This window comes from Raphanus sativus, chromosome 4 (genome assembly GCF_000801105.2).
Source record: "Raphanus sativus cultivar WK10039 chromosome 4, ASM80110v3, whole genome shotgun sequence".
NCBI lineage: Eukaryota > Viridiplantae > Streptophyta > Magnoliopsida > Brassicales > Brassicaceae > Raphanus > Raphanus sativus.
In genome coordinates, this window is record NC_079514.1 from 37,013,148 (window position 1) to 37,037,970 (window position 24,823).

Consider the following 24,823-nt stretch of genomic DNA (forward strand, 5'->3'; position numbering starts at 1 on the left):
GGTATAGTAATCATCGTTGATTAAGCAGTTAGAATTGTAGCTGTAGAATTGTTTGATCACTCTCAAGTCTTAACAAGGTTTTGTCCGAACAATCAAAGGACATGCTCACTTTACATAAAGTAACCAACGAGTTACGATGGGGCCTAATACTTTTCTGGCCCATCCATCCATCTATCTTCTCACAAGATAACATTATTTTGTCTAAAAAAATATCTCATCAAGTCAATCTCATCAATGTCGTCTTCTTCTTCTTCATCTTCATCGTTTACGGGTCTTTACTTTCCAATTTTGGCACTTTCTGTTTATATATCTTAACGGATTAGATCTCTTACACGATCATGAGTCACGCACTGATTTGATTATTATAAGGTAGACAGTCCTTATCCTCCCTCCCTCCGGCCACCTCTCAAATAATAATTTATAATCTTTCATACAAAAATCTTTTGTCTGTATGCTGATGCGATCTGATATTTTTCCATCTTCCTTTTCCTCTCATCCACCATCGTTTTTCTTTCTATAATTTACAAACCTTTGCGTGGTGGAGGTTTGACGGCGGTACTTCATGGTGGGGTATGTCGCCAGTTGTTAATGCTTTCAGATATTTTCCGCCAAGTTGTTTAGTTTTTTTTTTTTATCTTCTAGTAGTTTCTGTCTGAAAAGGACCTTCCTTTCTTCAAAATAAACAAAAAAAGCTCTGATCTTGTCTTAAAACATAGCTTGTCTGAAAAATAAAAAAATCTAAACTTTTGTGTGATCTGAGTTGTGTTTTGTTTGGTTTGATCCTATTCTTTGCTTCTTGATTTTTTTTTCTTTTTTTTGAGTATTATATAGAGGTTGTTTGCTTCTTGGTCTTTATGTAGAAGAAACATGGTTGCATCGGCAAAGGAGAACAAGTTCCTAACCGTCGCACCATTCGAGTGCGCTTGGAGCGATGACCTCAAGTTCCGCGAAGCCGGGCGAGGCTGCGTCGCCTTTGACGCCTTCGCTCACAACGACGTCACAGTGGTGTTCAGAGAGAACGTGGGGAGCCAGCATTACCATTACAAGAAAGACAACAGCCCTCACTACATTGTCATCATCGGTAGCAACAGGAACCGGAGGCTGAAGATTCAGGTCGACGGGGAGTCCGTGGTGGACGAGGAGGCTTCTGGTCTCTGCCGCTGCTCCCTGGAGTTCGAGAGTTACTGGATAAGCGTCTACGATGGTTTGGTCAGCATCGGGAAAGGTCGGTACCCGTTTCAGAACCTGGTGTTTCAGTGGCAGGACGCGAAGCCTAACTGTAGTGTTCAGTACGTTGGGCTGAGCAGCTGGGATAAGCATGTTGGGTATAGGAATGTGAGTGTGTTTCCTGTGACAAGTAATCATATCTCTCTGTGGAAGCAAGTAGGAGATGAGAAGTTTGTGGAGGAAGGGACGGGTACTTATGATTATGAACAGTGGGGGCTTGGTAACTTTCTGGAGAGCTGTGAGTTATCTGACATGATCTTTCTTGTTGGTGAAGAGGAAGTGGATGTACCTGCTCACAAGGTTATCTTGCAAGCATCAGGTAGCTTTCCTTTGAGTGGAGATGTGGTTCAGCTTCGTGGTGGTGTCTCGTATCCGATTCTTCATGCGCTTCTTCAGTATATCTACACAGGACGAACTCAGGTTTTGGAATCGGAACTTGCTTCGTTGCGGGATTTGAGTTCTGAGTTTGAAGTGATGCCATTGGTGAGACAGTGTGATGAATGTATAAACCGATTGAAACTAAGCAACAGAGACTCCTGCGAGAAAGTTGAACTATCGTGTCCAGTTTCTCACCCTTTATCTGGTTTTATGTTCCCAACTGCTTTCCCTGCTGATGTGTGTAAGCTGAGAGCGTTCTACTCAAGCGGCGAGTATAGTGACGTGAAGATATGTCTCGGTGAACATGGTCTCACTTTCCAGTCTCACAAAGTCATTCTCAGTCTTTGGAGTGTTGCATTTGCAAAGGTGAGAGAGAAAACACTCTTTGTTTTGGTTTACAGTTTTTGATGTTGATTGAAAAAATATTGATCCTCTCTCTGAATGAATATGCAGATGTTTACAAATGGGATGAGTGAGAGCCATTCGTCAACGATCTACTTAACCGATGTGTCACCAGAAGCGTTCAAGGCTATGCTTAATTTCATGTATAGCGGAGAGTTGAACATGGAAGACACTGTGAACTTCGGTACCGATCTGATCCATCTTCTCTTTCTAGCTGACCGGTTTGGAGTTGTCCCACTTCATCAAGAATGCTGCAAAATGCTCTTAGAGTCTCTCTCCGAGGTGATTTTTTCTTCACAATTAACTTTCTTTTAGTAAATGATATTTACTCTCTTTTGTTATCATGTTTTCTCTTATTTTCCAGTGTATCTGTTACATTATGGTTTCTGTTATGGTAGAGAGTTTAACAAGCCGTGAAGTTGCGGTTACAGCCTTCTGAAAAATAAAGAAAAAGAAATATTAATATTGTTCCATGTATATTATTACATGCAGGGAGGGTGTTCTCTTTTTGGAAGAAGATCATACAACAAGAATAATTGTTTTATGCAAATTTTGGGCGTGGAAGCAGACAATTTTGGGCGTTTTCTGAAAGCTAACTTATGAACTTTGTTGCAGGATTCTGTATGCTCAGTTCTACAAGTGGTTTCGTCTATCTCATCATGTAAACTCATTGAGGAGATGTGCAAGAGGAAGTTCTCCATGCACTTTGACTACTGTACCACGGCGAGTTTGGACTTTGTCTTGTTAGATCAGGCCACTTTCAGTGATATTCTTGAGGTGTGTTTTCTCTTGCACCACCAACCTTTTTTTTCTTATAATAACCTCTCAACCTACTTGGGGACCAAAAAAACTGCTATCCTGTGGGAAAACATTGTTGTTCTTTATTCAGTGATAGTGTTAATTATCATGGAAATTATTTACACAACTTTTAACGATGAGTAATGATGTCTCATTCCTTTATGGCATGTAAAATGGATTGCAACCTCTACTAATACCTGAATTTGCAGTCTGCAGATCTAACAGTGACATCTGAGGAAAAGATTCTTGATGCTGTTCTCATGTGGTGCATGAAAGCTGAGGAGCCACAGCGTTGGGAAGATATAGATGAGCTGATGAAATATTCTAATCCAGAAACTTTGTTCAAAGAAAGACTTCAGTCACTTGATGACTTGTTGCCTCATGTACGCTTCTCTTTGTTGCCACACGAGTTGCTTGAGAGGGTAAAACAGATCCCTGACACTTCCTTATGCTGGATAGAATTTTTTTTTAATTTCTCTTGGTTTATACTAAATGTCATCTATGTTTAATGATCTTGCAGTTAGAAAACAGCAACTTAAGCAGACAAATCCCAGTATTCAATCATCTTGTAAGTTTGTAACATTTTGTTTCTCCTTTCAAGACGTTTCTTCTCTCCAAGCCTTTGTCTTATTTTGTGTTGTTGTGTACACAGGTAAAGGAGGCTGCTAGTTTTTTGGCTTCCAGATTGACATGCCCAGGAAATGAAGCCACGTAAGAACTATACAGTCATGTAACATCTCCAGCTTTATACTTACAGAACAGTCAGTTATTAAAGCTTTTTTCATCTCTGGTTCAAGGCTCCAACACCGGAGATCGAGTTTCAAGGAGCTTCAGTACATACGTGATGGGGACAGCAATGGGGTGCTTCACTTTGTTGGTACATCTTATGGTAGTCATCAATGGGTCAACCCTGTTCTCGCAAAGGTTTTTTAAACTCATTTTCATCTTCCATATAGTTAAAGTTGTCTTACAAGAACCATGGCAAGGAGTTTTGAATTATCTCTGTTTCCAGAAAATCATCATTACATCAAGCAGCCCCACTTCAAGATTTACTGATCCGAAGGCTTTAGCTTCAAAAACCTATGTGGTATGGTCCCACCAAAGCTTCATTCTTCTATATATGATTGGAACTTGGCTTGAACTATAAAAATATACTTTCTTGCTGTCTACGAGTATATCCAATTCTTATTATCTTTTGGCACCAGGGTACTTCCTTTGCAGGGCCTAGGATGGAAGACGGACGTATATCTTCCTGGTGGATGGTGGACTTAGGCGAAGATCACCAGGTCTTCTCTTTCTATCACATCCTCTGTTTGATGCAGTTTAAGAACTTATCATAAACCATGTTCTCACAGACTTGGAAGCAATTTAGTTTGTGTTTTTATTTTAGTTCGATATGTAAGAAACTAACCTGGCTGAGGATTGTGGTTATGCAGCTTATGTGCAACTACTACACGTTCAGACAAGACGGGTCAAGAGCATACGCAAGGTCGTGGAAGTTTCAGGTATCTTATCTTATCTTAAATCTTTCAGCCTAAGACTTGATGTCTTTGCTAAGACAAGCTGCTTAGGAAGATTTATATGTGTCTTGATCCATAGGGATCAATGGATGGGAAAACATGGACGGACTTGAGAGTCCATGAGAACGACCAAACAATGTGCAAGGCTGGTCAGTTTGCATCTTGGCCAATCACAGCAGCAAATGCTTTGCTTCCCTTCAGATTTTTCAGGCTGGTTCTGACCGGTCCAACCGCAGACACCTCAACTCCTTGGAACTTTTGCATTTGCTACTTGGAACTCTACGGTTACTTCCGTTGAAGAAACTACACTTGTAATGAAAATGGCCTGTTTAACTCTCTCCACTACACACACGTGTGCTTTTTTTTTCCTTTTTGTTGTTGTATCTTTTTGAATCATGGAAAAACTATTTGACAGAATAAAGATTTCAAATGGTTTTTAGATGGAAAGTTATTAAGAAACGTTAAATCTAATTTCATTTCGTCGCTGCGATGGTAAAAATAAAATAAAATAAAATAAAAAATGACACCAAAAAAAATTAAATTAAATTAAACTGGAAGCATTCGAACAATGTAGTAACGTCTTTGTGTGGATGGCTCGATGCCAATGAGGTCTACTTTGATCCAGGTGTCTTCTATATTAAACTGCGTACCCTAACTTTTCTATCCAAGGTTCTTAAAAAAACTATGGTTTATTTATAAATTATGAATTTGGAAGGAATGAACCCAATAATTTAAAATTATGTATTTTTAAGCCTTACGAATCTGTTTATTAATTTTATATTGTGTGTTCGAGTCTTGATAGTGGAGTAATTAGTTATGGGACTATATATAATTTTACAGATTTTTTTTCTGAAACCTAATTTTGATAGTTTTGTTATCTCTCCTTTCCTCCAAATGAGACTTACGAAATTTTATTTTATTTTAACTATCTTTTGGAACACGTTAAATTGCAAATGAACTGATTTTTGAGATTGAGCTGGCAGATGCAAACTAATGCCTACAACAACTAACATGTTAGTGTTCTCTTTAAATAAACAACCCATGTGAATGATATAATATTAGCATATGTGATTTACAAATCACGGTAGAGTATTGAGTTAGATTTGTATTTGATAGCTTGGTTGTGATTATGCTGTCATATACTTTTTAAAATTGTTCTAGAAATTTTATATTGTCATTTTTTGGATGTACAATATCAAAATATTAGAATTTCATGGCTTACCTCTATGAAAATAATATATCAAAACGTTCAAAATTTAAACTTACATTTATAATGTTTGTTGCATGCAAAATTTACAACATATATAAGAGTTGGTGCATCGTTCTCTTCAGTGTGGTCAATGACCATTTTGGCAAAGTTGGTCCATAAAATTACATGTCAAATGAACATTCCTACATTTTCTAATTAAATAAAATATAAAGTAAATGATTTTGTATTAGGAGAGTATTTTGGTAGTAAGAGTATATGAGCATTTGATCTTTTCTTTTGTTTGTCATCATTTATTTCGAAATCAATTTCTGCATTGATCCTAGATTCATTATATATATGACCAATCACGTTTGATTATTTTTGTAAATAGTTAGAATATAAACTTTTTATTCACTATAAATGAAAAAAACTTTTGAAAGTTTATATTAAAACAGATAGCTTACCAATCAAGATGTTTTCTAGCTAGACTGTGAGACATTATTTCTTCAAAGTGCGAAATATTTTCATGAAATACTTTTGAAAACTTATCAACATGCTTGATCTTAATTTATTGTCTGGAAAAATGTTATATACTAAAGATAGGGATTCCCATGATAATCCTTCAATGAAAAGGCATTTATGATGAAAATTTGACTTTTTGAGAACATTATAGTGTTTCTTAATAACATAATTTTCAACATGAGCACATATATTTTGTCCATGTAAACACACATTACAAAAAAAAAGTTTAGAAAAAAACAGGATGTCATCGAGTTTTAGTGATTTTGAATGTGTAGACGAATTTGCTTCCGTCCAAAACACTCCATTGGAGATGACAAAACAAAAATGGGCAGGTGATTTGAGGCCATTAAATTAAAAGAACTTTTTACGTTTGTGGGGGAAAAAAAGTTGGTGTGGTGGACTCTTTGAAGGCAAGAAGGGGCCAAGTGGTAAGAATGGATTTGATCCGTACACTTGAGTGGCCAAGGAAAGTGAGATCATACATATATTTCTCGCCCTGGTTGAACATACGGTTCCGAGAAAGATTAAGTTGGTCAGCCGTGTGAGAACTAATCAATCATCATTCCAATGGTTCTACTTCTACGTAAGCGACTTCATCAAAACACATAAAAATTCTTTTGTAACTGATATGATGATATCATTAGTCCAAATATATAGCTTTATATTACATCCATGATGCGGTTGGAGAAGACATGAACAATAATGGACTAGTGGTCTGAGCCCACTAGTCGTAGATACTTCAACATTTTGTGCGTAGACAAAAAAAAATGAACCTATCATTTCTGATTTCTCATGGCTCTGTACAGCCGGCACTTGACTAAACTTTAACACTTTGCCCAACACTACAGGAATCCCTTTATAGAGAGTCAACACTACATGACTCCATACCACAATTTGTTGCATTAGACAAAAGATTGATAGGTTCATCTGTAAATGCAAGAATTATATCAATAACAATAACACAAAATACACTAGAGATTATTTCTATAAAGATGTGTACATAATATGATTCTTTTAAACTGAACTTGTGAGTCTCTTTTTAAACATAATACTAAACAAGATCGAACACTCTTGATTTTCTTCTCTAGCCCAACACTTCATAAAGTCGACTATAAAACCTTAGAATTCTCTCTTTACAACTTACAAGCTTATGATAATCCATTCTTATGCTAAAATACAAATCTTGGTGTTGATCCTAATACACAAATCGATTTTGACTATACTCTAATCCCAAAAATATACTTAACTTTTTAATTATGGAAAGTTCTCTAAAATTTTATAAAACTTCCAAGATGAGACTTCAATTGGATTTTATCCAAAATTTGTCGACTTTCCGTGGTTGGAAACTTTTGGATGCCAGTTTATAGATGCTAGTTTATAAAAAGATGCTTTAACATATGTAGATGATATCAAAAGGTTTATCATGTATAGATTTATATTTATATAATGATATCAGAAACATATCTTTCGATAGCATGTCCCTGATATCTTTAATTTATAGTGTATCAACCACATACTATCTCGTTACCAAATCCACAGCGAAAAGGTTAATTTGTTAGTATTAATTTGCGTGCTTGCTAAAGAGTATCTTGAAACCAACAATAGCTTCTATCTGTAATCGTAAAATGGAACTGCATGACATCCGTGAAGTAAACCATTAGGACGCAGTTAATAATCGGATGAGAGACTGGTGGAATGTCTAACACGTTAACTATAACGAAAGGGAGATTAATTAAAGGTTCATATCTTGCTAAGCGGCTTAGTATTGTATATATAATCAAGCCTTTTTTTCTTAAGTACACCTGTTTATAAAATATATATGTAAATATGGAATTATTCAACTATATGGTCGTCCATAGACTATTTCTTTTATTGTTAGAGAATGAAATTTAGTTTTAGGTCAATTTATTCGTTTATGATTTGAGTTGGGTTAGATTACCATATGTTAGATTAAAAGGGTATAGCAATCTAAGATCTGAATTTTGTATCATAACAAAGATTCATGTTTTCTAATCAAAATCATATACTGTTATTTATAATTTTACCACGTCTATGCTTTTGGAAGCTAGATGCATAGTTGCATACATCATCGTTACTGTAAAACTAAGTTTTATATACGTATAACTTGTATTAAAAATATATTATAGTGAATCATTACACGATGTAATTAATTTATGAGAATGAATCCAATACACAAATCCATGGTTGAGACTCGCTTAAAGATAGACACATCACACATGCAACAAGTTGTGTGTGGCACCAGCACCATATACTAGAAGATGGTCATCTTCGGTCGACTCCAATACCATGATTTTCCACCAAAACAAGATCCGTTTTCACAAATTCTTGGTTCGTTACACTCCATGACTAGTCTAGTTTCCAACGAATATAAACATTCATAATCTTCCCACAAACATTTTCCATAAAACCAAATTTACCTTAATACTATCAAAACAAACCTAAGTTCCGACCAACCTCGCTTCGAATCTGATTTTCTCACCATATACTATTCCGTTTAAAACGAGTAAACATTCAAAAGAAACCTTACAAGAATATCTACAAACTGGAAAAAGAAATTTTGAATTTCATCAAGTAAAACTCAAGTTACGACCGGTTTAATCGAACCTAAAAGCACACACAAAAGCAAACAATCCACATCCATTAACTCCCCTCATCCTCATCCTCACACCCACACTCCTCATCTCCACACCGTCGATATCTTCAGATCCAACGGTTAAAATTCAAACCTGAGCAGCAACACCGATCCGAGTACTAATCGTATCAACCAATCAGAGCAGAGACAGAAACTACACATCTGACTATATAATACATTTCCCGAAGCTCTCGTCCTTCTTCATCACAATCCAATCAATCGCATAAAACTTCTTCAAAGAAAGATAAAGAGAGAGAGAAAGAGATGTCGGCAGAGGAAGCAACCGTTCCAACCAACGTCGAAGAGACGGTGACTGCACCGGCTGCGAGTGAGAAGAAAGCGAAGAAGACGAAGGAAGCTAAAGCTCCGAAGAAGAAGCCTGCAGCGAAAGCTCCAAGGAAGAGATCTTCTTCTTCTCACCCAACCTACGAAGAGGTAATCAGATTCGATTCGATCTTAATTCGATTTTGGGAGATTGAGATTAGGGTTTTTGAATTTTTTTTTTTCGAAATCGATTTGCAGATGATTAAAGACGCGATCACGACGTTGAAGGAGAGAACCGGATCTAGCCAATACGCGATTCAGAAGTTCATAGAGGAGAAGCAGAAGACGCTTCCTCCAACGTTCAGGAAGCTTCTCCTCGTCAATCTCAAGAGACTCGTCGCTTCAGGGAAGCTCGTCAAAGTCAAAGGCTCCTTCAAGCTCCCCTCCGCTACTAAATCAACCGCCGTTGCTGCTCCTGCTGCTCCTAAACCGGCTCCGGTTAAGAAGAAGGCGACCGTTGCTAAACCGAAGGCTGCTAAACCGGCGGCGAAAGGATCCAAGAAGACCAAAGCTGCTGTAGCTGTGAAGCCCAAGGCTAAAGTAGTCGCTGCTAAACCTAAACCGAAGACGAAGACAGTGGCTGCTGTGTCCAAGACCAAAGCTGTTGCTGCTGCTGCTAAGCCTAAGGCTAAAGAGAGACCTGCTAAAGCGGCGAGGACTTCGACTAGAACTTCTCCAGGGAAGAAGAAGGCTGCTCCTGCTGCTAAGAAAGCCGCCGCGGCTGTAACTAAGAAGGCTAAAGCTAAGGCTCCGGCTAAGAGTGTGAAGGCGAAGGCTGTAAAGTCTCCGGCGAAGAGGGTTTCAACGAGGAAGGTGAAGAAGTGAAAGAAGATTTGGGTTTAGGGTAGTGAATTGGGGAGATTGAATGAATGAATGAATACATGGTTGTAATGGTGGTTAGAGAGCTTCTCTTAGGGGTAGTCTTTGTATAATTTGAATCATATCCTTTGAAGAAGCTTTTTGCTTTTATCTCTGTTTCTGGTTTCTTCTTGAAACCACCCTTTTGTTCCTTGTTGTAATTTTTGTGTTTGTTTTGAGATTAAAGCTTCTTACATGGTTAATCTTCATCTAGTTCTGTCTGAACTGATTCTTGTATGAATCTAGCACACTGTATCGATATGTTCAAGCTTCTTTCTTGTTGAATTTTTATGTATACTATGCTTTGAAGGATCTGGTCTACGCAGATGTGCTTCTGTTAGGGTCAATGATCATCTAGTTCTGTCTGAATTGATTCTTGTATGAATCTTGAAGCATTGTCTCAATGTGTTCAGCTTCTTTTTTTGTTGAATCTTAAACTTCTACTAGGTCTTAATGTTCATCTAGTTCTGTCTGAACAGATTCTTGTATGAATCTTAAAACATTGCATCAATGTGTTCATGCTTGTTGAATGTTCTAATGCAGACAACATACTATGCTTAGAAGGAACTGGTTTACTTTAAGAACAACAAACATGGCAAAGTTTTAAGGTGAGATTAGTACCTTTTTTTTGTCTGAAACATATGATGCATTTGGTACCCTTTAACACATCTCTTGCAGTGTAACAGATGGCAAACATAGCTAGAAAACAAAGCTAGGAAAGTACATCTTTTTGCTCTGTTTCCGACTTTGGTGTATCTTGGAGACATTGTTTGAATCTTTCCACTTTCTGAATCGAGTATTTGAGCTCCTGCTGAATGTTGAACCTGGAAGGAGACAGCACAATGTCTTTCCATATCGATCCAGCTTCACAAGCAGGGTTTGGTCTTCTGTATAGCTCGTAGATGGACTCTGCATTCTCGTTTAGCCTCCCTACGTTCTTCAAACAGTCTATCTCCTCTGGATCCACTAGCAATGTCTTCTCCTTCTCTTTCCATGCTATCATCTGCACACACACACAAAAAATAATTGTCTCACCATGGATTCTCACTTCATTTAGTTATAACATTGTCAGGTCCTAACCTTTGGAGAACCTTCAAGGGCATTGGTGCTGTAAAGCCTCGCATTGTCAACTAAGTTGCAGTAGGTAAGAAACGCATCTGCAAACCTCTTGTGTGATGTCAGCTGAGATCGCACCCTCACCGCTCTTCTACACATTATTGCTCTCCTGCATGGTCAAACAAAAACCTTATTAACACACACACACTCACTTGTCTGGGTCTGGGAACTAGTTAGCAACAGCTCTCACCTAATGCCTCGAATCACTGCTAAGTACGCATCGCACACAACTCCAACTAACTCTATCCTGTATGGCTTTCTCTCCTTCCCATCCTCTTGCAGCTGCTGTCTTTCCCCTATGCGTTCCCAGTAGTTCTCTATCACGTCTCCGTTTTCGCCAACCTTGTAGCCAGCCCCCATTCTGTAACGGTGGCGATGCACATTCCTTGTCATTGTTATGGTCTGTACCACAAATGGTACCCACGAGAGTGTTCCATCCATTATCACGTCCCTCCCTTCGTTTAGAGCTGTAACTAGCAGCGATGATGCTGCATCTGTTGATGATTGGTGAACCTGTTTTTAATTCCATTCCAACCGTTTCATAACAGTTTCTTGATATTGAATATATCAAAAAGGTAAAAAAGAACCTTACGAATTCAGCAGTCTTGATCATATCAGCATGGCCTCTGGAGCTAAGAGCTCTGTAAATCACATCAGACTCTTTGAAAGCATCAGCTTCTATAACCACAGCATCTGCTCCTGCCCAAAATGGTCTGCTCCCAAACCAAACACAACCATGTTTACAGGTAAAAAGAAGATCTAAATGAACTTATATATATAAGATCTTTTTACTTACTCTTTGAGAATCTCTTTAAGCACAGTGCTCTTTCCTGCACCCATACCACCACCCATGAGGAGTAGAACAGGGCTTCGGTCCTTGTGTGCAACTGGAGCCATCACTTCTGTACATTCCGAGTCATCAACAGATGCTATCCCCATTGCTTTCATTTCCTCTACCAATGTGTTGAACACTCTTGCCACTTTTAGATTCTTAGTCACCCTCTCAAACCTCTGATCCCTATTTATACCCAACCAAGAAAACAATCATTTCACCAAAGGAGAACACAATATCTATTAGCATTTTTGTTTTGTTTTGTTTAGAATCACCTCGTTGCAGCCATGACAATGTGCTTGAGCTTCTTTTTGGGCTCAACATCAGCGCTGAGTATCTGCAACATAATCCATGTTTAACAACTAAGGATCTTAAAAAGTTTTGTTTGTGTTTTCTTTTTGGTTAACCTGACTGATCATGAGATCTGCATGGCTCCAGTGGTAAGCAAAGTAACTGAGAATGCATCTCTCAAACTCCTCGACGAGTTTAATGAAGAGGGTATCAGCATCAGGCTCTTCAGAGAAGAAGCTGTAAATGTCTTCCTCGCAGCAACCTGATTTCCTTATGTACTCATTGGCTAATTTGCAGAGATGAGGACACTCTCTCCTGTCCTTGAATCCCATTTGACGCACTGCAACAAAGATAAAGAGGAAAAAAAACACAACACAACATGTCCTTATATATGATGATGATGCATCAAAATGTATATGATCATATGGTGATTTCAAAGAGGATATAAATATGTAGATTTGTTTTACCAACGTAGTGAGAGAATCTCTCGAGCTTCTCATGGCCTTTGTGTTTGTGAGACCGTCTGAGACGAGGTATGTTCTTGGAGTGACGTATCTTCCTGAGACGGTAATGCACTGCAAGGGCTAAGAGCAAGCCAATGGATGAGATTACCAAAATCTGTGAGAAGGTCGTTTTGTCATTGTTGCTGCTGTTAAACTCTGAAACACACATTGATCTGTTAAGCAGATGAATGGATTCGGTTTGGGGATGATCATTAAGAGAAACGAAATTAAAGATTGGTAAAACTCTAAGATTGGGACTAAGTCTTGTTCGAGTTTGTTTTGTGTTACGAGAGAATGTATCTGCTTTCTCCACGTGTTACTGTACTGTACTAAAATAGCTTTTGATCCCTATTACTCCGGATGTTTCTTGTGGGTTTGACCATTTAATTAATTTTGTTTTTGTGTAGCCAAGAATCTTATTCTCCATGTATGTTGTGTTTTTGAAGGTTTTAGAAACTCTTTTACTCAAGGCTATATAACATAAGATATGTAAACTGACTCTTAAGATTATTAGTTGTTTGTCATTGTTTTCGGACATATTGGCTCAAAAGGTTTTGCAAAAGATTGTCCTTGTAACATCTCATGCGAAAATGTCAATGTATGAGAAGAAGTTTGAAAGAATAGATTTGGTTACTTTTTTTTTGGGCAACTGGACACTTTGATTAATTAAGCATAAAAGAAGTTGTATGGCCTCAGATCCAAATAAGAAACAACACATGATTTCGTTAGTCCATTATTGAACCTGGGAGTGAAAACAATAGACCACAACATAAATGAAAAAGAAAAAAAAGAAAACCAAAGAATTGATTTTCCGATAGGATTCCATAGAGTTCCGTCGATCGTCTTTTCAATGTTGTGGTAGCTCTGGTGAACACTCGTGAGTCTATGCGGAAACAGATATTGGTGAAGTTGAGTGATGAGACTTGAATCAGAGCATCTTGCTCAGCCTATGTTATCAAAATGACCTTTATTTTTTTGATCATGTGTTCTGAAAAAACTGTGAGGTTATCTAATCTATTAATTAGACTTTTGTCTTGGATTTTATGTATGATATTTCAGTTTTGGACTACCAAATATATGTTGATCTAATAATTCAAAAAATAAATGTATCATTATTAATAAATAAATAATAATAATATGTTATTTTCATTAATAATTCAAAAGATAAATGTGTCATTATTTTAAATAATTATTCCCTTAAACTATATCAATATATTTGGTAAGTCTAAATTATATTAAATTAATTTTTGTTTAAGTTAATGTTTAATATATGTTTCATAAAGAAATATATTTTTAATTTTTAATTATCAAAACTATTATATCAATGGATGATAGTTATTATAAGTATTAAAATCTAGATAGCTCCACATAATTAATCAGGTGAACAATTTAAAACAGTATAAAGTAATGATGTATAACACTTTGAAATTATGAAATGATGATGTGGTGTCATACTGTCATGAGAAAATATGTATGATATCTTTATAAATTTTACATATTGGAAGATAATAAAAATAATTGGAATTTTTTAGTAAAGATATAAACTATAAATTTAATTTACAAAAAATGACAAAAAGTTAATACAATACCATGAAAATTAATAGTTTATCATTAAAAAGTATATCTCCTTCGTGAATGTGTATGATATTTTCTTAAATTTGTAGACTTATTTTTCTCGAATTCAAGAATGCTTCCATAGACGTATAATTAGATCTTTTAAATGTGATGTTAGGAGTTTTGAGGCTCCTAAGTCAAATAATAGTATAGTGGTAGTAAGTTGTCGAACCAATTCTGAGGGATTCAAATGCAGAGAGAATGCAAGTATTTGCCTAATCTAAGTGCAATCAGTGATTTGATGATTTCTAAACTAATGATTAAAGCTAAAGCAAAGCAATAAAAATGATACTTTTAAGCTATTGGAAATGAGAATTCATGGGTATAGGGATTTAGACCTTGGGTGATCAGGTTTCGAACTAAGGATGACAAATGAATCAATCAAACTACTAACCTTAAGCCTAGACACAATTCTAAGCAAGCTCTATGTCTAGATGAATGCTCATTTGCTAACATGTCTCAAACATCAAATGTCTTTGGTTGAATAACATGCAAGCAATCATTACTAACAAGTCTATTAGCTATCTTAGCATCTTTAACAACAAATCTCTTTGGCAAAGTACACTAAAAGCCTAGGAGAGTTGACTCAGGCATTTCATCAAACACCTTTTGGGTGGGAAATGCCTAGAGATCACCCTTTTGAGTGGCCTACTCAAATGATGCATTATGAATACTCTACTAGCAAGGAACAAGAATGATCTACACTAAAACATCCTAGAACTAGCCTAATCACCCTTAATCTCCCTAACCCATGAATTCAAAAGGTGATTACTCACTAATCCCCATGATTCCTCTTAAACCCATGATGGATTTCAGATGAATCATATAGAGAAATAGAAGAGAAATCACAAGAACACAAGAACAATCAAATCAAAAGAGAGTTTTTTCTTGAGAGAGTTTTGTGTATTCAAATGATCAAAGATATCTGCCAAAAGGTGGCTACAAAGAGTACTTAAACATTAGGTTTTTCAGTGCAAAAACGTGCACAATAAATTGCAAAAAGGTCCTTGAAAATAATAAAAATCGTGCACTGATAACGCGGAGCGACCTCGGCCAGTCGCTCCGAGAGGTCGCTCTGGGGTTGGGAGCGACTTCGGGTGGTCGCTCTGCGGGGTCGCTCCAGGGTGATTTACGGATGTCCGAAGCGATAAAGAGGCGAGCGACTTCATGGCGTCGCTCTGAGATTGGGCCTTAAGGTCGCTCCGGCTGGAGCGATGTCGCCTAGTCGCTCCGAGGTGGTCGCTCTGACCTTGTTTCTTCGTGTCTCCGAGTGATGAGAACGCGAGCGACTTGGAGTTATCGCTCTGGGAAGGTCGCTCTGAGAGGTGGGGCACAGCGACTCCGTAGGGTCGCTCCGGGAAGGTCGCTCCGATGCTTTGCTCGTCCAATGATCACCTTTTTCACCTCTTTTGAGCTCCAAACACATCCAAATGTCTCCAATAACTTCACTTGGCACTCCAGTACCTAATAGAGACTTATGCATGCAAAATGCAACCTAAACATGTCTAAATCCTAATCTATATGATGCAAATGCTTATGAATGAATAGCTAAAACAATGCAAATATGCAAGACATCAACTCCCCCACACTAGTCCTTTACTTGTCCACAAGTAAACTTTCAAGAACCAAGGAGAAGAAGTTTGAAAGTGGGGACTCATAACCAAAAGAAACTCTTCTTAGTTCTCAACCTAACAACCTTGCATAATCATACCAAATAGCAAGAGCAAAGATTTTATCTATCTCTAACTTCTCTAGGCCTATCTCAGCTCCTTTGATCTCTACACTCATTAACCATGCATCTACAAACCACAAATCCACATCTCTCTAACATTTATGAAGCAAACTCAATAGACATCTCACAAATGGTCAACTGGTCCAAGTCATTTGGTTTTGGTAAGACAAAGGCTTTAATGCAAGTGAAGTCAGAGGTTCAAAATGATCTTTTATGGTGGTTTACTCTCAAAACAAAGTAGCTTTGACAATACACATAATATATCTAAGAAAGGGATCAACTGATGCATACAATGCTCAATCTCCATTGTTCTACCCTTTCCCAAACACACAAGATATTCAATCATTCCTCAATGTCAAACCCAACTCACATCTCTCACCAAAAGATCCAAAGAATATTTTTCACATCAGACTCTTTCTTTTTGAAATCAATAAGGGATTTTTCACAATCTTAAAACAAATTTCAGCTCCTAACAATTTTGCTAGCCCCCTTTTTATTCCCTTTTTTTTTATCTTTTCTCTTTTTTTCCCTTTTTTTTTTTCTTCTTTTTTTTTTTATTTGGGGGCCAAGACTTTACACAATAAGAGCTAGATACTTATCAACTTATCCCATAAAGACTAATCATTTAAGCACAAAGAGTCAAACCTTTCATATTCCCAAATCACAATCACAACACTCACCCCCTTCCTATAGCTAGACAATTGAGTGACTAATCTAGCAAGAATGGAGACTAAGCATTGTCGTTCCCAATACTCTCAACATTATGCACATGTAAAGCTTTCCAAAGAGGCCTCACTCAACAAATAATGATGGTTTAAAAATGAGGTATGGGTTTTGGGAGTGGAGTACCACTTGAGTTTGTCAAAAAGATTGGTAAAACAGATGGGACAACTCAAGTGTGTATATCCATGACTTAGTACACAAGAGACCATATGCAAGAGACATTAAAACAGGAGCTTGCTTCAAAGAGAGAGTATCAACAGTCAAATGAGTTTCAAGAGGAGCATTCAAGGCACGAAGTTTACAAGCTTTCCAAAGGGTGCTCAAGCTACTTGTCATGATTACAAAGGTCAACAAATTTAGTACTTAGCATGAGCTCTTTACAAGGTTGAAATCTCCCTAATGCATGAATGCAACCTATATGCTTCTAGACTCAATCCTAAAAATGCAAATGATGCAACTAAATGATTCTTTTTGTGTTTTTCAAATTTTTTTTTTTTTTTTTTTTTTATGCAAATAAGGATGTAATATGCAATGCATGAGACTCATAATCATGAAAACAAACATGATCAAATACTTGGTACCTCCCCCACACTTAAATCACACAGTCTCTGTGTGAGTGAGGTACCCAATGGAAATGTGAAATACAAAGAAAAACTGGAAAAAGGGAAGTTTGCAGTTACCTGAGACGGGAGCGAGGTTGAAGGGTCGCTGCGGCAGGTCGCTCCATGGTCAGTTTCGCTCCGGAGGACACGAGCGACCTCTGGGGGTTGCTGTGGGCAAGTCGCTCCCAGCTGGAGCGACTTCTCTCCCTCGCTCCATGACCTCGCTCTGATGTCCGAGTTTCTGCTCCACACCTGCAAACAACTTCATTTTCCAATTGTTCTATGCAATAGAATGATAATGCAAATACTAATGCAATATATACAAGGATACTCATGGGACTTCCTCCCAAGTGAGCTTGTTTTAAGTCTCTAGCTTGACTTTGCCTCCTTTGGATCAGGCTGGAGTAGGTGCAGAAAGTGGAGTTGGCACCCCATCTTCCTCAGGTGGTAGCTCACCAAGGTGATCATCAGCATGAGGGCCCATTTCTTCAATGATGAAGGCTTGTCCAAACACAGTGGGGTTCCTCATTTTCTCCTTGATGTCAAAGTGGAGGATGTTCTCCTTGCCCAAATGGAGGTCAATCTTGCCTTCCTTCACATTCACAATAGCTCCTGCAGTAGCTAAGAATGGCCTTCCAAGAATCAATGGGTCTTGAGCCTCCTCACCCATCTCAAGCACCACAAAGTCTGTGGGTATCTCATACTTTCCAATCTTCACAGGGAGGTTCTCTAAGATGCCCACAGGGTACTTCACTGAACGATCAGCCAACACCAGAGAGAGTCTACACTTCTTGTATTGAGTGAAACCAAGCTTCTTTGCCACAGATAAAGGCATCAAGCTGACACTAGCTCCCAAATCGCAGAGACATTTCTCAAATACCATAGGTCCAAGAGCACAAGGGAGTGTGAAGCATCCTGGATCCTCTAGCTTCTCTGGAGCATCTAGCCTCTGAATGATGGCATTGCACTCATGACTCAGAACCATCATGCCCTCCATCTCCTTCTTCTTAGCAGCTACAACATCTTTCAGGAGTTTGCTGTATTGAGGAATCAGCATGAAAGCATCAATGATGGGCATTGTAACCTGAGCTTCACTCATCTGCTTCTCAAACAAAGCCTTGTACTTCTGTAGCAGCTGCTTCTTGAATCTACCAGGGAATGGAAGCTTTGGTTCATAGGGAGGGGGGACAGGAGAGCTCTCAGTTGCTGGAGCAGTAGATTCACCATCTTTTGTTGTTTTCTTCTCTTCTCCAACCTTTCCTTTACCCTTGGCTTTCACAATCTTCTCCAAGATCTCAGCATCTGTCTTCTCATCAACAATGACCACTTCATCATCTAGGTTGATAGCCACCTCCTCACCTTGTTTCTCAGCATCCTTGGTGAGGGTTACAGGAGTCAACTGCTTACCACTCCTAAGTGTGACAGCTTTTGCTTCTTTGGGGTTTTGATCTGACTTTCCAGGTAGAGATCCTTGCTGGCGGTTCTGGTGGGAGCTCATGGAAGCAAACTGATTCTCCAAATTCTTGACAGAAGAAGCAAGGTGGGAGAATTTGTTGTTGAGCTCATTGTAGCTCCCATCAATCTTGGAGTGAAGGTTCTTCAGCTCATAGCCCACATGCTTCTCACTTCTAGTCTGAGACTCCAAGATCTGTTTCAGTAAGGCATCAGTGCTGCTCTGTTGAGGGGCAGAGGAGCTAGGAGAGGAGTTTTGCTGAGGCTGATAGTTGCTCTGCTGGTTGTTTCGAGGTTGATAACCACTCTGCTGGTTGTTTGAATAGGGCTTCTGTTGGTAGTTGTTGTACTGAAAGTTGGGTTCCTTCTTGTACCAGCTACCATTACTGTTGATGAAACACAGTTCTTCTTGCCCTTCCAAACCCTCAACCTCATTGACAGTAGGAGGTATCTCCTGGCTTGGGTTGCCAACAAAGTTCACCTGCGCTTGTGTGGCCTTATCAGCAATGAGTTTGTCAATCTTCTCCTGAAGAGCCTTTATCTCATTCCTTGTTTGATTGTCATCACCTCTGCTGCTTCTGTCATGGTCTCCACTGTAGACTGCATCACTCTTAACCATGTTGTCAACCAGAGCCTCTGCCTCTTCCTCAGTTCTCCCCAAAAAGAACCCATTGCTAGCTGTATCCAGTCTGGCTCTGTACTTAGGAAGAGCACCTCTGTAGAATGTGCTCAGCAAGCTCTCCTTAGAGAATCCATGGTGTGGGCACTGAGCTTGGTAGCCATTGAATCTCTCCCAAGCTTCACTGAATCCTTCCAAGTTCTTCTGTTGGAAGCTGGAGATCTCATTCCTCAACTTAGCAGTTCTTGAAGTAGAGAAGAACTTCTCCAAGAATGCCCTTTTGCAGTCTTCCCAAGTGGTGATGGAGTCACTTGGTAGAGACTTCTCCCATTGACGTGCCTTATCCCCCAAAGAGAAAGGGAATAGCTTGAGCTTCAAGACATCTTCTGACACACCATTAGTCTTTGACATACCACAGTAGCTGTCAAACTTATCCAAGTGATCAAATGGGTCCTCCACAGCCAGACCATGATACTTGTTGTTCTCTATGCAGTTTAGCAGTCCTGACTTGATCTCAAAATTGTTAGCAGCCACAGCTGGTGCTCGGATTCCAAGTCTAGGACCATGGATGTTGGGGCGGTCATAAGTGCCAATGGGGCGAGCTGGTCGCTGTTGAGGTCCATTGGGGTTCTGAGGATTTTGTTGTTCTTCCATTGCAGCTTCCAGTGGCTGCAGTTGAGCCTGTTGCTCTTCTTGTCTTCTCTTTCTAGTACACTCTCTCTCTAAAGCTCTGATGTCTGTGGCTCTTGGAACAAGGTTTGATGTACCCTTGCTCCTCAAGTTCATACACCTGAAAATCACAAAGAGTGAAAAAGAGAATCAGTAACTTACAAAAATAAAAATGACTTAGTCTCAAGCAAATGACTAAATCTCAATGTTCAAATCAAACTCAGAATTTGGCAACGGCGCCAATTTGATGTTAGGAGTTTTGAGGCTCCTAAGTCAAATAATAGTATAGTGGTAGTAAGTTGTCGAACCAATTCTGAGGGATTCAAATGCAGAGAGAATGCAAGTATTTGCCTAATCTAAGTGCAATCAGTGATTTGATGATTTCTAAACTAATGATTAAAGCTAAAGCAAAGCAATAAAAATGATACTTTTAAGCTATTGGAAATGAGAACTCATGGGTATAGGGATTTAGACCTTGGGTGATCAGGTTTCGAACTAAGGATGACAAATGAATCAATCAAACTACTAACCTTAAGCCTAGACACAATTCTAAGCAAGCTCTATGTCTAGATGAATGCTCATTTGCTAACATGTCTCAAACATCAAATGTCTTTGGTTGAATAACATGCAAGCAATCATTACTAACAAGTCTATTAGCTATCTTAGCATCTTTAACAACAAATCTCTTTGGCAAAGTACACTAAAAGCCTAGGAGAGTTGACTCAGGCATTTCATCAAACACCTTTTGGGTGGGAAATGCCTAGAGATCACCCTTTTGAGTGGCCTACTCAAATGATGCATTATGAATACTCTACTAGCAAGGAACAAGAATGATCTACACTAAAACATCCTAGAACTAGCCTAATCACCCTTAATCTCCCTAACCCATGAATTCAAAAGGTGATTACTCACTAATCCCCATGATTCCTCTTAAACCCATGATGGATTTCAGATGAATCATATAGAGAAATAGAAGAGAAATCACAAGAACACAAGAACAATCAAATCAAAAGAGAGCTTTTTCTTGAGAGAGTTTTGTGTATTCAAATGATCAAAGATATCTGCCAAAAGGTGGCTACAAAGAGTACTTAAACATTAGGTTTTTCAGTGCAAAAACGTGCACAATAAATTGCAAAAAGGTCCTTGAAAATAATAAAAATCGTGCACTGATAACGCGGAGCGACCTCGGCCAGTCGCTCCGAGAGGTCGCTCTGGGGTTGGGAGCGACTTCGGGTGGTCGCTCTGCGGGGTCGCTCCAGGGTGATTTACGGATGTCCGAAGCGATAAAGAGGCGAGCGACTTCATGGCGTCGCTCTGAGATTGGGCCTTAAGGTCGCTCCGGCTGGAGCGATGTCGCCTAGTCGCTCCGAGGTGGTCGCTCTGACCTTGTTTCTTCGTGTCTCCGAGTGATGAGAACGCGAGCGACTTGGAGTTATCGCTCTGGGAAGGTCGCTCTGAGAGGTGGGGCACAGCGACTCCGTAGGGTCGCTCCGGGAAGGTCGCTCCGATGCTTTGCTCGTCCAATGATCACTTTTTTCACCTCTTTTGAGCTCCAAACACATCCAAATGTCTCCAATAACTTCACTTGGCACTCCAGTACCTAATAGAGACTTATGCATGCAAAATGCAACCTAAACATGTCTAAATCCTAATCTATATGATGCAAATGCTTATGAATGAATAGCTAAAACAATGCAAATATGCAAGACATCAAAATGTAATTAATATGTATATTTATGAAACTTTTTCTAAATTTGTATGATATCTTTCTGAAGTAGACTTATATGCATATTTAATTAATATGTGTAATATCTTTATAAAATTTATATATGTAATTGAGGTTGATCTTTCTATAACTTTAGGAAAATATTATACATATACAAAATATCCTCTTAAATACATATCTTACTAATAGGAAATAATGTTCATATAGATTTGATTTTAATTTTTACCGAATCACCTATAGATTGGATTTTAATTTTTAAACTTTAAATGAAATCACTCAAATAACTTTAAAACTCACCTAAATCCTGTCAAAATTAAAACAATCTAAAATTCTTTAAAATCATCAGTCCAATACACCCCCTTAGTTCTGAGATTTAGGGTAATATATATTTAAGAATGTTTTTAGATACACAAGATACACATTAATGAAAAGCTTTCTTAAAATTTATGAAGATATTATACATATTTATCAATATCTTCCAAAATTTTAAAAGATATTTAACTCATTCAGTAATCTTTTCTTAAAATATGCATATAACTCAAAATTTAGGAAAAGATCATACACATTCATAAATGTTTTCTTAAACTTTTTAAAGAAAAAAGTTTCTCATAACTTTTTTTTGAAAATTTCAATTCTAAGTACTATTTTTAATTATTTCTCTTCCACAAGATTTTTAAAGTCTACCCTATATAAATAAATCACCCAGTAACCCAAAATCTCAGAACTAAATATTTACGAACATTGTTTCCTATTAGTGAATATCAACGAATGCGAAGATGCCCCGGGCTATTCCAGCAGACGAGGACGTTTGTTCTATGCTTCAAAATATGTTTGGTTTTCAGGTAATTATAAGCAAGCACAATTTTTCTGTTTTTGTTTGTTGATCGCAAATTAAATTGAAGTGTCCTGATTTATTAACTGTGAAATTGTAGGAAGGTACTATGTGATATGAAGGATGATTCTTATTGATGTATATGAGTACATATTTATACAAGTGAGATACATCATAAAGGGAAAGAAGATATCGAGCATTTACAGAGTAATATACAGAACGTGATATGCAAGTAAGGTGATTGATCTTCTTTCCTTAACATTCCCCCTCAAGATGGAGGTGCTTTAGCAACACCAATCTTGTCTGAAAGCATCCTGAATGGTGATCTGGAAAGTGGCTTAGTGAGTGCATCAGCAAGTTGATCTTTAGATGAGACATGAACTACACGAAGCTGTCCAGAAGTAATCTGATTTCGGATGAAGTGATAGTCAAGTGCTAAATGTTTCATCCTGGAATGGAAGATAGGATTAGCACAGAGGTATGTGGCTCCAACATTGTCACAGTAGATCACAGGTGGTGATGAGATTTTGATGCCAAGCTCAACGAGTAAGGAACAGAGCCATCGCAGTTCCGCTGATGTGTTAGCAACTGATCTGTATTCTGCTTCAGTCGATGATCTCGCAACTCCATTCTGCTTCTTAGAAGACCAAGAGATTGGATGCTTACCAAGATAGATTATGTATGCGTTTGTAGAGACAAAGTCATCAGTATCTCCAGCCCAATCTGCATCGGAGAAGGCATGTAAGGTGGATGCATTGTTGCGACTGAAGTACAAACCATGAGACGGTGTTCCTGCCAAGTAGCGTAAGACTCTCTTGACGGCTTGCCAATGATCAGAAGTGGGCTTATGCATGTACTGTGACAGTCTATTCACAGCGTAGGATATATCTGGACGGGTAAAGGCAAGATATTGGAGACTGCCAACAGTGGACCTGTAGACTGTTGGATCAGACAAGGGCGTTCCGGACTTGGCAGTGAGCTTCGGAGCAGTTGACATCGGAGTTGAAACGGGCTTGGCGTCAGACATGTTACATCGTTGAAGTAGATCAAGGATGTATCGGCGTTGAGTTAAGTGCATGCCTGCAGCGGTACGATGAGCTTCGATGCCGAGGAAATAGTTTAAGTCTTCAGGATCCTTTACTGAGAAGCGAGTAGCAAGAAGAGACAGGGTCTGTTGTAACAGGACATGATCATTACCGGTGATGATAATGTCGTCGACGTAGACGAGAAGATATATAAAGCTGTCACGGCGCCGTAGGATGAAGAGAGAAGTGTCAGCTAGAGAGTTTATAAAGCCAGACTTGAGGAGATGATTGCTGAGTTCTTGGTACCAAGCACGGGGCGCTTGCTTAAGTCCGTACAGAGCCTTATGTAAATGACAAACATGGTGAGGGTGATCAGGGTCAACGAAACCAGGAGGTTGTGTTGTGTAGACTTCTTCAGTTAGAGTACCTTGAAGGAAAGCATTGTTTACATCAAGCTGCTTGATCGGCCAGTTTCTACTGACAGCAATGTCCAGAACAAGACGGATGGTTGTGCTCTTGATCACTGGGCTGAAAGTCTCCGTATAATCAATTCCAGGAACCTGAGTATATCCTCGAGCTACCAGACGTGCTTTATACTTGCGCACACTCCCATCTGGATTATATTTGATCGTAAAGATCCAGCGACAACTCACAGTGTTCTGGTGTGATGTTGGAGGAACCAAAGAGTAGGTACCATTCTTCACTATTGAGTTGAACTCATCAAGGACAGCCTGACGCCACCGAGGATCAGCCAAAGCTTGTGCTATCGTCTTGGGAATTGTATGTATTTCCTTCTGAAGCTGAGCCGTAGAAGCATATTTGACATTCGGTTTTGAGATGCCCTTTTTAGCTCTTGTAGCCATCGGGTGATGGTTCTGAGGTTGCGCTTGTGGAGGCTGCACTGGAGGCTGCACTGGTGCAGGACTAGGTGGCGGTGGTGTGGAATTTGAGTCCTCTGTTTGTCTGGTACCAGCGTCGGAGGAGGAGGACACGGGAGAGTTGTTGACAATTGGTGACAGAACAGGCGCCTGCTGTACAGGTGGAGATGGTGATCGCGGTGCCGGTTCTGTGACTGGAGGTGGTGTAGTCTGCAACTCATCAGAAACCAATGTTATCGGCGTAGTCAAAGGTGAAGAAATTACCTCATTAGGTTCAGGTGAAAGATCAGTGTGCAAGGGAATCGCAGGAGCTGCAGTAGGTGGCGTTGGGATCGTAG

The 24,823-nt window shown here is 38.8% G+C and overlaps 3 protein-coding genes and 1 non-coding gene across 5 annotated transcripts; 3 read left to right on the plus strand and 1 right to left on the minus strand.

Annotated features, from left to right (window-relative positions):
* The first annotated feature begins 211 nt into the window (after window positions 1-211).
* Window positions 212-4,766, plus strand: LOC108853433 (BTB/POZ domain-containing protein At2g30600). 2 transcript variants are annotated; one of them, XM_018626845.2, is made up of 12 exons: window positions 212-369; window positions 861-1,971; window positions 2,059-2,289; window positions 2,623-2,784; window positions 3,015-3,227; window positions 3,326-3,373; window positions 3,458-3,516; window positions 3,603-3,729; window positions 3,818-3,892; window positions 4,011-4,091; window positions 4,242-4,310; window positions 4,405-4,766. In XM_018626845.2, the coding sequence occupies exons 2-12, from the start codon at window positions 868-870 to the stop codon at window positions 4,621-4,623; spliced, it is 2,388 nt and encodes a 795-aa protein (XP_018482347.1). In that variant the 5' UTR covers window positions 212-369; window positions 861-867; the 3' UTR covers window positions 4,624-4,766. The 2 variants fall into 2 exon arrangements, with proteins under 2 accessions (XP_018482347.1, XP_018482346.1); XM_018626844.2 differs by lacking the exon at window positions 212-369 and adding an exon at window positions 407-570.
* A 4,115-nt stretch (window positions 4,767-8,881) lies between these two features.
* On the plus strand, window positions 8,882-10,074 carry LOC108853438 (histone H1.2). The gene is made up of 2 exons (XM_018626849.2): window positions 8,882-9,124; window positions 9,212-10,074. The coding sequence occupies exons 1-2, from the start codon at window positions 8,954-8,956 to the stop codon at window positions 9,836-9,838; spliced, it is 798 nt and encodes a 265-aa protein (XP_018482351.1). The 5' UTR covers window positions 8,882-8,953; the 3' UTR covers window positions 9,839-10,074.
* Window positions 10,075-10,583: 509 nt separating this feature from the next.
* Window positions 10,584-12,782, minus strand: LOC108853434 (calmodulin calcium-dependent NAD kinase). The gene is made up of 8 exons (XM_018626846.2): window positions 12,578-12,782; window positions 12,227-12,450; window positions 12,095-12,156; window positions 11,784-12,005; window positions 11,580-11,700; window positions 11,178-11,500; window positions 10,952-11,096; window positions 10,584-10,874 (listed from the first exon to the last, which is right to left on the minus strand). Exons 1-8 carry the CDS (start codon window positions 12,780-12,782, stop codon window positions 10,584-10,586), a joined length of 1,593 nt encoding a protein of 530 aa, XP_018482348.1.
* A 6,703-nt stretch (window positions 12,783-19,485) lies between these two features.
* Window positions 19,486-19,592, plus strand: LOC130512108 (small nucleolar RNA R71). Its single transcript, XR_008945669.1, has one exon. It is a non-coding gene; the product is annotated as a small nucleolar RNA R71 (small nucleolar RNA).
* Window positions 19,593-24,823: the final 5,231 nt, after the last annotated feature.

Excerpts from the sequence above, each read along its gene's own strand:
- LOC108853433 (XM_018626844.2), top strand. Across the intron at positions 2,290-2,622 it reads TCTTAGAGTCTCTCTCCGAG|GATTCTGTATGCTCAGTTCT; the intron begins GTGATTTTTTCT and ends ACTTTGTTGCAG. Across the intron at positions 3,374-3,457 it reads TCCCAGTATTCAATCATCTT|GTAAAGGAGGCTGCTAGTTT; the intron begins GTAAGTTTGTAA and ends TTGTGTACACAG.
- LOC108853438 (XM_018626849.2), top strand. The coding sequence starts at position 8,954 with ATGTCGGCAGAGGAAGCAACCGTTCCAACCAACGTCGAAGAGACGGTG. Across the intron at positions 9,125-9,211 it reads CTCACCCAACCTACGAAGAG|ATGATTAAAGACGCGATCAC; the intron begins GTAATCAGATTC and ends ATCGATTTGCAG.
- LOC108853434 (XM_018626846.2), bottom strand. The coding sequence starts at position 12,782 with ATGTGTGTTTCAGAGTTTAACAGCAGCAACAATGACAAAACGACCTTC. Across the intron at positions 12,451-12,577 it reads GAGATTCTCTCACTACGTTG|TGCGTCAAATGGGATTCAAG; the intron begins GTAAAACAAATC and ends TCTTTGTTGCAG. Across the intron at positions 11,501-11,579 it reads TGATCAAGACTGCTGAATTC|GTTCACCAATCATCAACAGA; the intron begins GTAAGGTTCTTT and ends AATTAAAAACAG.